This window comes from Verticillium alfalfae, genomic scaffold (assembly GCF_000150825.1).
Source record: "Verticillium alfalfae VaMs.102 supercont1.8 genomic scaffold, whole genome shotgun sequence".
NCBI classification, from domain to species: Eukaryota; Fungi; Ascomycota; class Sordariomycetes; order Glomerellales; family Plectosphaerellaceae; genus Verticillium; species Verticillium alfalfae.
This window is the reverse complement of record NW_003315031.1, coordinates 403,956-414,981: the sequence shown is the minus strand read 5'-3', so window position 1 is coordinate 414,981 and position 11,026 is coordinate 403,956. Positions and strand designations below refer to the sequence as shown.

Sequence of the window (11,026 nt, the reverse complement as noted above, 5' to 3'; positions counted from 1 at the left end):
ACAGCTGAGAGAATGGTTACACATGACTGCATGGTCGGCCATCTATCTGATAGTTGGCTCATATTCTGATTCTCTTCGGATTGCGGGGATCCTAATTGCTCTGGTCTTCACAGACATGCAGATCAAGGTACTCGTATAACTGAGGCCCTTCACCGACCGCAAACGCAGATTCTACTAGCAGTCAGCCCAATTATTCCTTTACTGCGCCTGGGCCGCCAACGTCATTCGGCCTCAAGCAGCCGATCTGTGCCGATTACATGCCAGGCTGTCAGGCTTCAGCCTAACGTACGAACGATGAGTGGCTGAAAAGGGAACAGCGGAGCCCCGACACGTGATGTTGAGACGGCCAGGTCCGCGTATGGAGTTTCCAAGCCACTGTCGTGGAACCACTGAGCCTCATCTTACTGCGGAGAAGATTTAGCTGGTCGATCCTCAAGGCTTAGATTTTACGCGTATCAAAATCCCAAAGGAGCCCCAACACTCAAACCTGGCTGCTGATGGTTTTACTCTGTGCAGTGGCGTCATATGTCTTGGTGAAGCAAGAGGTGAGACCCTGGCAGGCAGTCTTGGTGTTTGGCGGATGCGGCCTCGATATATAATAAGTTGAATCATGGCCGCTCCTGGGCCATTGTAGTTGTGGTCTGTATCTCAAAGTCAGAGTCACATTCTCAAGAAAACAACCAGACCATTTTTAAAGCCATGGTTTTCTCTCACAATAAGTTTAGAGCTTTCGTCTCACTCACTCTACTCTCTGCGGCTAAAGCGAGCCCGACTTGTAATTCCAAAATTCAATGGGGTGACTGCGGCGAGGACATCACGAACATCACCGAAGCAATTGGCGGCCTACCTGTGCAATGTGGAACTTTGCAGGTGCCCCTCGACTATAGGTTTCCAAACTCGACCGAAAAGCTTTCGTTAGAACTGGCCCGAGTGCCAGCCGTCACTCAGCCCTCGAAGGGCAGCATACAGCTTAATTTTGGAGGACCCGGTATCCCAGGCCGACGAACCCTGGCTCAAGCGGCTTCGATATACATGAAGTCAGTCAACAAAAACCTGTATGGGCACTTCAAGTCTCCGCCAACTGACTAACGCTTCTGCAGCTTCACTGGCGGCCAGTATGACCTCATCGCGTTCGACCCCAGGTATGCATCCATGTCATTTTACTACAGAGACATATGCTTGTCTGAATCGTTGCTAATGGCACACTTCCAGAGCTACCGGCGGCACAGCATTTTCCTGCTTCACCGACCCATGGCTAAAGCGCAGCACAACCTTCAATGCCGGGGTCGCAAGCACCGCGTCGGATGTAGCTGAAGGACAGCTCTGGGCTGCGGGCACGGTATACTCCAACGCTTGTCTTGAGACGCAGGCCAAGAACTCAAGCCATGTCAATACCCCTTTTTACGCACGAGATTTGATCAGCGTCGTCGATGCACTGGGCGAAGATGGCATGCTGCGCTTCTGTCGTGAGTTCATGCCCGCAAGGTACATGACGGTGCTAACAGACAATTGAAAAGGTCTGTCTTACGGCACCATCGTTGCTGCGACAGTCTCAGCCATGTTCCCGGAGAGGATTGATAAACTGGTGTTTGATGGCGTGCAGAACCCTCACGAGTATTACTATGCCCTTGGGGTACGTTTTTGATCATGTTGTTAAACAGCAACCCCAGCACTCACAACATATAAGACCTTGTTGACCAAGTTTCAGTGATTTCGAAGAATGGACGAACACGGACGAAGTCTTCTCTGCCGTCTTCTCCACCTGCCTCGACTTCCCTGAGAACTGTGCCCTGTCCAAGTACAACAGCTCTGGTGCCGAGCTCGAAAAGAAGTTCTGGGATTTCCTCGAGACAATCAAATACGACCCTCTCGTTCTGGGACCCGCCACGATCGACTACTCGACCCTCAAATTTATCACTGCCCTCAACCTCTACGACGCATCAAGCTGGCCGACTTACACGGCGTTCCTCGATCTCCTCATGACGCGATCCAACGATACACTGGCCTTGCAGACCATGACGAAAAATGGATGGCTTACCACTCAATCCGAAGGCGACGAGGCGATCTTCCAGATCCGCTGCGGTGACAGGGTGGCACGAGCTGCCAGTCTCGAAGAGTTCAAGCCTGCGATTGACAGGCTGACCAACACGAGCCGTGTCTACGGAGATCTGGTCATAACTCTCAATGCTGCTTGCGCGCAGTGGCAGGTCGGCGCCGCCGAAAGACTCGATTCCGACTTTCACGTCAAGACGAAGAACCCGGTCTTGTTCGTCGGCAATACCTGGGACGGACACACGCCGCTCGTGTCAGCAAAGAACGTGAGCTCAACGTTCGACGGGAGCGGTCTCTTGGAGATTCGCGGCTATGGTGTAAGTGATCCTGGACATTCTTCCTTGTCCGTAGTCGGTCCATTATAGTATCTTGAGGCTGACTGAGGCGATCTAGCACGGTTCGCATGTCCTGCCTTCTTCGTGCTCGCTCAAGGCGATTTCTGCTTACTGGAACGATGGTGTTCTGCCGGAGCCTGGGACGGTATGCCCGGTGGAAGGGGTGCCTTATTCAGGAATAACGTGGGCGGATGTGTTTGCCGAGGTCGCGAGCAACAAAACAGCCGCCACGTAGTGCATTTGACTGGATATCTCTGTTTCTTGATACAGAAGTGACATCAAGCCTTGCGAATTACACTAAGGATAGAGACGGAGAAATTCAAGAGTGCGAGAACTAGGATATGCGTCATGACTTGGTTTGATAGCAAATTTACAGCTGAGCTACTTTCTTTCAGTCCTACTGTATGTGCGAGTCGTCAACTAAAGGCTTAGGTACTATAAGTGTTCGAGGCAGTGGAACAGGAGCTACGCAGTCACTTCTTTCCGATTCCGAGTCACTTCCGGGGCCCAATGCACAAATGATTGGAAATTCTTGCTGATATACTTGCGCTGTTCAGGGGGGGTGTCTTTTTAATCAATGCCGCGCTCCGGACATGAATTTAGACATGATATGGCGAACTACCACGTCAAACCTGCCCCGACCTTTTTGCCAAAGCATCGAAGCATGTTCCTTGGTCATTCCAACTTCATTATGTCTCACTGGAATCCTTTTCCAGCCCCAGGCTATACTGCAATACCCGACGCCAATTGAGACAAGCGTATGAGACGACTGCCGCAGATATTGCGAGGACGCATTAACCAAGCTGGACTCCGCACTCCTTTCGGCAATGACATGCCACCGACACGCCTTGGTCCATGCACCCCTCCCGGAGGGTTTCGACGACAGGCAGCAGTTTTACCAAAAGGAGTTTCCATTCCCCGCGACAGACGGTTCACAAAACACTTTCTTTTCGACTTGTTTCCATCCAGAGACAGCCTTTCGTCACGGTCGTGTAACTCACGGTCGTGTAACTCGTTGGTCAGACAGCATCTCGAATACACCTCGAGACCACGGCAACTCATACCACGCACCTCGTCAACTTAGCGAGCGGCATACACACAATCATCACAACGGATAACCTTGTTGGCAACTCTAAAAGCTATGCTCTTCACAGCCGTTGTAGCCATCCTTCTCGCCCTCGGTCCTCTGACTGCCCACGCCAAGTCACAGGGCATAGTCACGCATCCGACCTCCGACACAAAGCTTGACCTCGGCAGCGATGATCGGTCCATGAAAATCACCTGGGCGTACGAAGGCGACTCGGGAAAGTGGGATCACGTTGATCTTGTTCTCCATGGCGAGTCGAGAGACGATGCAGGCTCCACCAAAGAATGGTCTGCAAGCGTGCGAATGGACATCGATTTGGGTGCACGCTCTTTCACATACAACTCGACAAGAAGTCCCACTTTGCTGGACGACATGATGCTCAGATACATGGACGGAGGACGCTGGGCGGTTCGATATGGCGTTCGCTACCGCAGATGGGACGCGCTGGAGGATGTCTTCTTCTCTGAACCTGTGGCGGTGGAAGGAAAGCCATGTAATGGATTGTAAGTAGGAAGGTAGTCTAGGTTGACTAATTCATGTGGTTGCCATGCACGCTGTCTCGAGGTTCCTCGACATCTTGGTTGGGCTACTGTTTTGGTGGTTCCAGCTGGCAGTTCTCTTTCTTCAGCAGGGGCTCCACGCAAGAGCGCTAACCCTGATGCCTCATAGCGCCAATGGCCTCTGCGGAGCCCCCTGACACCCCCGAAAATGGTCAGCCGCGTCTGTCTTCACCTGCCTCGATGGGGGGGGCTGCATGCACCTGCCGTTGGATCGCTGCTTGACTCCTTCCTTTTCCTCCACCGCATGCTCATAACTACATCCTGATCGCACATCACCAGGCTACAGCACCAAGAGCACCAACGACACTTTGGCATCGGCCATGTTGTCCCCGGAGAGAGACACAGCAGCCGGCGATTCGCAACATGTGTCTTCAAGCACTGCCCAGCACACCCACGTTCAGTTTGCCCCCCAGGCACTGACGCCCACGACGCCTTGGACATCTCTCCATGACCCCGTGCCGCATCTTTCTGAGGCCTCGTCCACATCGCCAGCCGAAACCTGGCGACTGGATCACTTTGTGTCCGAACCAGGCTACCTCGAGTATCAAGAGGAGCTTCGCTGCCTCATCTTCAACACGGCCCAGACTGCCGCGCCCACCCGTGAAGGCACCCCCGAGCCTGGCACCACCCTTCCCGAGGCCCTTCCGTTGGTGCCCTCTTTTCCGAGCCCCTCAAATGACGCTGCGAACCGCCGCCAGGCCGCTCAAACCCTGGCATCGCCTCGGCGTTTAGAGTTCCTGAAGAATTACGTTGCTGAGGTCGCTCCGTGGCTCGACATGTTCGACAGCGACCGGGCCTTCGGCATCCAGGTCCCAGTGCTTGCTCAGTCCTCACCTGCCCTTCTCTACGCCGTCCTGGCCCTCTCGGCTCGCCAACTGGAGCGCAAGGAAGGCAGACAGTCCTCTTTCGACAGTCTCGAACTCTACCAAGAGGCCATCCGGTTGCTCACACCTCTATTGCAGGTTCGTGATCAAAAGATTATCCCCATTTGCACAATTCTCTGCTGTATGGAGATGATGTCGGCGAGTGCCCAAGATTGGAGGAAGCACCTCGAAGGCTGTGCTGCCTTGTTCGACTCATTCAACGTTCACGGCTTCACCGGGGGTTTATTGCAGGCTGTATTTTGGTGTTATGCAAGGATGGGTAAGTAGGGCGGCAAAGACCTCCTTCATGCCTTTTCTGAAGTGCACATCCTAACAGCACACCACTAGATCTCTGTGGTGCCCTCATTTCGGATGGAACGGAGAACACTCTTCTGCAACCTTCGAAATGGCTTCCTAGTGGTGCTACACACTCTGAGGCTGTGGACCTGTTTCGCCAGTCCACTTCGCCGGACATGTACGCCAACCATGCCGTCTACCTCTGCGCCAAAGTATGCGAGCTTGTCGCAGACCGCACACGCTTTTACGAGCTTGGCGACGACACCAGCGTCAACCCTGACGACCTGAACGACCGCTGGCTCCGTCTGTGGGATGACCTTCAGTCATGGAATCTAAATCGGCCGCCCGAAATGCTCCCTGCTCAGACCATCCAAAGCACGCCTTTTCCCCAGATCCTCTTCCTACACTGGGCCGCCATATCCTCCAACCAGCTCTACCACACTGCTTGCGTCCTTCTCCTCGGTTCCACGCCACGCCCCTCGAATCTGAAGCTCGGCATTAGCGGCTCGGCCGTATGGCATGCCAAGCACATCTGTGGCATCTCCCTCGCGAACCCGCACCAGGGCTGCTTGAACAATGCAATTCAGCCTTTGTGGGTGGCAGGGCGTCTTCTGAGCCACAAGTCCGAGCATGCCCTTCTCGTCCAGCTGATTCGGAGCATCGAGGCCATGACGGGATGGGGTACATGCTGGCGGATTGACGACCTGGAGTCGGCATGGGGCTACAAAGTCCGCGGCAAAAGTTCGCGCATGACCAACCTCACGGTCTGATTCTGAACGTAACAACTGCACACTCCCCTTCATCCAGTGGCCATACCCCAGTCTTCTCGAGCCTTGGTGACGAAGAAGCTGACGTCCCACCCTGTCATGGTCTTGATCTTTTCGAAACAGCCGAGCACGGCCAGTTGTTGCGGCTCATATGTCATGCGCTGAGCAGCTCGGTAGAGTGCAGCCACCAGACACAAATCCCAGCTATCCCGTCGGTCGTTGTTCATCGCTATACCGCAGACACGTTGGGCATGCCATAGCGGCGACATGGTAGGGTCCTTTCGCGCGGCACCGACGGACAGGGTACGAGGCCGGTGCTGCAACATGAGAAGCATGGCCGTGTGGTATAATTGGTTCGCGAAAACGGCGGCGCCATTCGTGAAAAGCAACACTGGGAACAAACTGTCGTCGACTTCCATCTCGATCATGGGATGGAATTCTCGAGGACGATTGGTGTACCAAGTGCTCAAAGCGTCATGGAGCATGGTCCACCGTTGTACCGGCGACCGCGGAGCACTGCCAGTGGTGGAGAAGGCTGGCGCTGGAAAGCTACAAGCGCCAAAGTTGACAGCTTGGGCGCACAACAAAAGAGATTCGCTCGCGGACTGGAACACAGTGTCGGCAATAGCCGATGTTTGCCACTCTGGGGGGGTTGCTGGATAGTTGAGCTGATCCGGAATCGACACAGTCGTGCCATTGACGAGGGCTTTGCCGAGGTCTTGTTGGGAGCATCGTCAGCTGGAGACTCTGTCGGACAAACGAAAGCGAACTTACCCAGTCTCAACAACAACCCAAGCACTGATAGTCGTAATTTCGAAGGCGGACGCCCTAGCTCTTTGAAGTGAGCGCCATCAGCGAGAAGACATGTTGTACTATGCCACGCGCCAGGCACATCTCTGAGGAAGTGCGTTGTACTGGCGAGTGCTAGATGAATGAGCTCGCAATCGTTGACGGACTCGAGGTCCTGATTCTGCATGAAGCTGGTGTCGGTTATGATATGGAGGGAATGATCCTTCGTTTGTGTTAGCCGTTCGGCTTGTAACGACTGGGACGACAGCACAAGCAGCGAGTGCAGTGCGCTTCCAGATTCCATCGCCAACCGTGGCACGACGAGGCCAAAGCACTGGCTCATGTCGCAGATGTCTAGCCAAGGAGCAACTTGGTATCGGTATTGTCGGAGCAGCTGCAGAATCGTCTCCTGCGAGATGGTCCCGGTTACCGACGCACCTGCGCTGCTGGGTGAGGAAACGAGGGGTGGATGCAAGGCCGCCACACGTTCATGGCTTGGGGAATGGATAATTTGAGGTGGTTCATCGTTGCCGAGAGACAGGAGCACAGTCAGGGCAGTTTGGTAGTCGGCGTCTTTGGGAGACGCCTGCATCCTATCGGTCATCACGACCATAGAATGCTGTGGCGAGCTCCGAATGGGATCTCCATCCTGTGGCCAGGGTCCCGGCGTGAATTGGTCATTGACGAACGGCACTTGCTCTCTGGGAGTTTCAACTGCCGTAAGCTCGTGTGCTTCTGGATTCATTGGCGTCGACTCCATCAGTCGCTCCAGCGTGGCGCCTGATGCCGTCGGCGACGTCGTCATGTCATTGTTGCCATCACCCCCATCTGACTCTTTCGAGGTTGAGACTGATGACCCAGGATCAACAAACTTTGAACCATCAGCAATATTCAGTCATGGCAGGGATACATGACCCGGTACGCACCTGAAGACGAGAGTACTGCGTCTCGTTCGATTTGGGCGTTGGCGGCACTGTGAGAGCATTCTTGTGCAAGAACGTCAATCTCGGGCCGTACTGGCAGTCAAAGCCGCCCTCAATGCAGCGCCGACATTTTGGCTTTTCCTCGTCGCCTGATCACAGCATGTCAATTTCGCGACTCCAGAGCAGGCCTCTCGCGGTCCGAACCCCAGTGGGCATGTCACCCCACAGGCACAGCCAAGGTGCCACAGGACTGGAACGTCCCGGGGATGGTGGGCCGACTCACATTTGCGGCGCCGGGTCCGACATTTCATACACCCGGTCCTCGTCCTCTTGTGGCGACTTCTGGACGGAGCGTCGTCGGTCGCCATGCTTGTGCTCGCGCAGGCCCCGTGTCTGGCGAGAGGGTGGGAGGGATATTTTGGTCGGATTGGGACGAATGACGGAGGGAGACCATGGGCGAGTTGGGTTCAACAAGTGGAGGGCCATGTGGCTGGGTGGGGGGGAGAACAGGGCACGACGTCTGGGGAACTGATCCTGACTTGGGGGATCTACCAAGGGTCTCTGCAGGCGAGCCTCGGGCTGTGAGGTAGGTGGACATGTTCCCCCTCTGAGGTCTCCTGTCATCTCCAAGAATACCTGAGCTGAGGAGGCCTATGACTTTTCCACAGGCTCAACATCTGGACAAAGCGGCATTCGTGTCATTTCCGCAGGCGACGAACGGCGAAACGACGGAGAAAATGAAGACAACGGCGATTTCCCCGCATCGGCCTCGGTGTTGGCGAGTCAAGAGACAAAGCTCAAGCAGCAAGATCCCTGTCGAGGAAATCAAGCGGGCCCTCTTCCAGCGGTTAGAATGTCCCAAAATGGAAGCCAGTGGCTAACATGCCTCTTTGGGTCACCATGATGAAATGTATCAGTGGTCCCGCATCGTGGATGTGGGATCTTACAGAGAGTTGAAAAGGAAGAAAATGTCTGGACGAGGATCGCGGCCCTGATCGGTCCTCATTTGCATAACGCACTCCCTTCACAACCAAGTCACCTCACTAATCTCCCCCAAAATCTCAGCATGGGCAAGTCAACGATTACCCTGGCGTCAGGCCACGAGATGCCTCTGGTGGGCTTCGGCCTGTGGAAAGTGCCCCGCGAGACTTGCGCCGACACTGTCTACAATGTATGTTTCGACCACCATGTGCCCTCGCGCGACAGGGAAACATATTAATGTCTTCTTTTGCAGGCCATCAAAGTCGGCTACAGGCTGTTCGACGGAGCGTACGACTACCAGAACGAGAAGGAGGCCGGCGAGGGGATCCAGCGCGCGATCAAGGAGGGGCTCGTCAAGCGCGAGGATATCTTCATCACGACCAAACTGTGGAACAACTATCACCGCAAGGAGCATGCCATCGATATGGCGAGGAAGCAGAACGAGGCCTGGGGTCTTGGCTACATTGACCTCTTTCTCATCCACTTCCCCTGTGCCCTGAAGTACATTGAGCCCTCGAAGCTGCCCTACCCGGTACGTCGTCGCCATCTGTGTAGACTCAAAATTCTCTCCAAAGTCTGACCCTCCCTAGGCCTGGTGGACCGATGCCGAGCGCTCCTCTGTCGAAACTGACAAGGTCCCCATCCGCGAGACGTGGGAGAGCCTCGAGTCGCTCGTCGACGAGGGTGTTGCCAAGTCCATCGGCGTCAGCAACTTCCAGGCCCAGTCTCTCTACAATGTCTTCACCTACAACCGCCACCCACTGTCGTCTCTGCAGATCGAGCACCACCCCTATCTCGTCCAGCCCGAGCTCGTCCAGCTCGCGCAGGAGAACAAGATTGCCGTGACGGCCTACTCGTCCTTCGGCCCCCAGTCCTTCATGGAGCTGCCGCCTGCGTTCAACAAGCGCGCCCGCGGCGCACAGGGTCTCTTTGAGGTCGAGTCCATCAAGTCTCTCGCGGGCAAGTACGGTGTCACGCCGGCGCAGGTGCTCCTGCGGTGGGCGACGCAGAGGGGCGTCGCCGTCATTCCCAAGTCGAACAGCCAGGACAGGCTGAAGCAGAACTTGGAGGTCAACGGGTTCGACTTGACGGCGGAGGAGCTGGAGAGCATCTCGGATCTGGATCGGGGGTTGAGGTTCAACGACCCGGGATTCTACCTGCCAGATCACCCGCTGCGCATTTTTGCTTAGTGAGAAATGTGAATTGATTCGGGACAGTTGGATTCAGGGACGGTTGAAGTGTAGATGCATAGACAAAAGAGACGATAATGAAAATTAGAATAGACAAAAAACGTTCATCCCCAGCCTCTTCGCCCTCCTAATGCTCGTCACAACATCTTTCTCCCAAGTTTGGGTGTGGAAACAGCGGGTCTGTAAGACGTATTTACTCAATTACGCTCTGTGAGAAAGCAACAGGTAAAGACATCTGGAGCACGGCGAACATCCGAGAAATCAAACATTTGACTGGCCGATTCCTCCGACGTCCCCGATTCGAGAAACGGGGACTCCCGCAACCGCCGTCCGTGTCCGATGGCATCTGGAACCGCCCCCCTCCTTTCCTTGTTAGGCAATGGGAAGCACTCCCACATTGCCTCTCCCAAGAAGGGCAATCTTAACACTGCATCGCCTCTCATATGGACCAAGCCCCTCGTTGTACTTCGGCAACGATGAGGCTCCGGGTCTACTTTCCTCTATCATAAGAAACATATTTTGGCGAGCGATCATTTGATTGAGCGACATTCTACATATTCGAGACAGTCACTGAACACACAAGGCCTGTCGCACGACCGCAGCAGATTGACGGCCAGGGAAAGAAAACGGAATTGACGACAAGAAGCCGCTGACTTCCGGAACGAATCAGGGCCATTGGCGCTTCAAGAGCATAATACACAAGTCGATCGATCATCAAAATGGCACCCGCGGTGCTTGAACCCGAGGTCGCGTGCTGTCTCCCCGTGAAGAACAGCAGTAAAGGCTTCACCAGTACCACCATCAAGGAGATCCCTGCTGTCAACGACGCCGAGGTCCTCCAGGCGCCGCTACCCAACCCTTCACTCCAAGTCACAGCCGACCACCGGATCAAGACTGTTGAGGCGCCAGTCCTCGCACCGAAGAAGGGGGAGGTCCTGCTCCAGATCAAGGCAACGGGCGTGTGTGGGTGAGTTTGAACCCCCCAAAGCCATCCGCTCTTTTCTTTTCATCTCGGGACATTTCCCTGACGGAGCAGCTCCGATATTCACTTCTGGAAATCCGGCCGCATCGGCACCCTTGTGGTCGAAGGCGACTGCATTCTCGGCCACGAGGCCGCCGGCGTCGTCATCCGTGTAGGAGAGGGCGTCACCAACTTTGTCCCCGGCGACCGGGTCGCAATCG

At 55.0% G+C, this 11,026-nt stretch overlaps 6 protein-coding genes across 6 annotated transcripts in view; 5 read left to right on the top strand and 1 right to left on the bottom strand.

Moving 5' to 3' along the window:
* Positions 1–699: 699 nt before the first annotated feature.
* VDBG_06551 (conserved hypothetical protein) lies at positions 700–2,622 on the top strand (the record flags this gene model as incomplete). Its single annotated transcript, XM_003002943.1, has 6 exons — positions 700–914; positions 1,101–1,142; positions 1,213–1,466; positions 1,518–1,614; positions 1,709–2,369; positions 2,446–2,622. The coding sequence occupies 6 exons, from the start codon at positions 700–702 to the stop codon at positions 2,620–2,622; spliced, it is 1,446 nt and encodes a 481-aa protein (XP_003002989.1).
* Positions 2,623–3,528: 906 nt separating this feature from the next.
* VDBG_06550 (predicted protein) lies at positions 3,529–3,981 on the top strand (the record flags this gene model as incomplete). The annotated part of the gene is made up of 1 exon (XM_003002942.1): positions 3,529–3,981. One exon carries the CDS (start codon positions 3,529–3,531, stop codon positions 3,979–3,981), a length of 453 nt encoding a protein of 150 aa, XP_003002988.1.
* A 373-nt stretch (positions 3,982–4,354) lies between these two features.
* VDBG_06549 (C6 zinc finger domain-containing protein) lies at positions 4,355–5,964 on the top strand (the record flags this gene model as incomplete). Its single annotated transcript, XM_003002941.1, has 2 exons — positions 4,355–5,177; positions 5,246–5,964. The coding sequence occupies 2 exons, from the start codon at positions 4,355–4,357 to the stop codon at positions 5,962–5,964; spliced, it is 1,542 nt and encodes a 513-aa protein (XP_003002987.1).
* A 29-nt stretch (positions 5,965–5,993) lies between these two features.
* VDBG_06548 (conserved hypothetical protein) lies at positions 5,994–8,041 on the bottom strand (the record flags this gene model as incomplete). Its single annotated transcript, XM_003002940.1, has 4 exons — positions 5,994–6,679; positions 6,736–7,621; positions 7,677–7,822; positions 7,957–8,041. The coding sequence occupies 4 exons, from the start codon at positions 8,039–8,041 to the stop codon at positions 5,994–5,996; spliced, it is 1,803 nt and encodes a 600-aa protein (XP_003002986.1).
* Positions 8,042–8,739: 698 nt separating this feature from the next.
* Positions 8,740–9,844, top strand: VDBG_06547 (NAD(P)H-dependent D-xylose reductase; the record flags this gene model as incomplete). Its single annotated transcript, XM_003002939.1, has 3 exons — positions 8,740–8,844; positions 8,908–9,186; positions 9,245–9,844. 3 exons carry the CDS (start codon positions 8,740–8,742, stop codon positions 9,842–9,844), a joined length of 984 nt encoding a protein of 327 aa, XP_003002985.1.
* Positions 9,845–10,563: 719 nt separating this feature from the next.
* VDBG_06546 (sorbitol dehydrogenase) overlaps positions 10,564–11,026 on the top strand; it is a gene marked incomplete at both ends in the record, with an annotated part of 1,430 nt that continues 967 nt past the window's right edge. The window contains one exon of the mRNA XM_003002938.1: positions 10,564–10,811. Within this exon, the coding sequence (XP_003002984.1) occupies positions 10,564–10,811 (248 nt within the window). The remainder of the gene's footprint in view (positions 10,812–11,026) is intronic.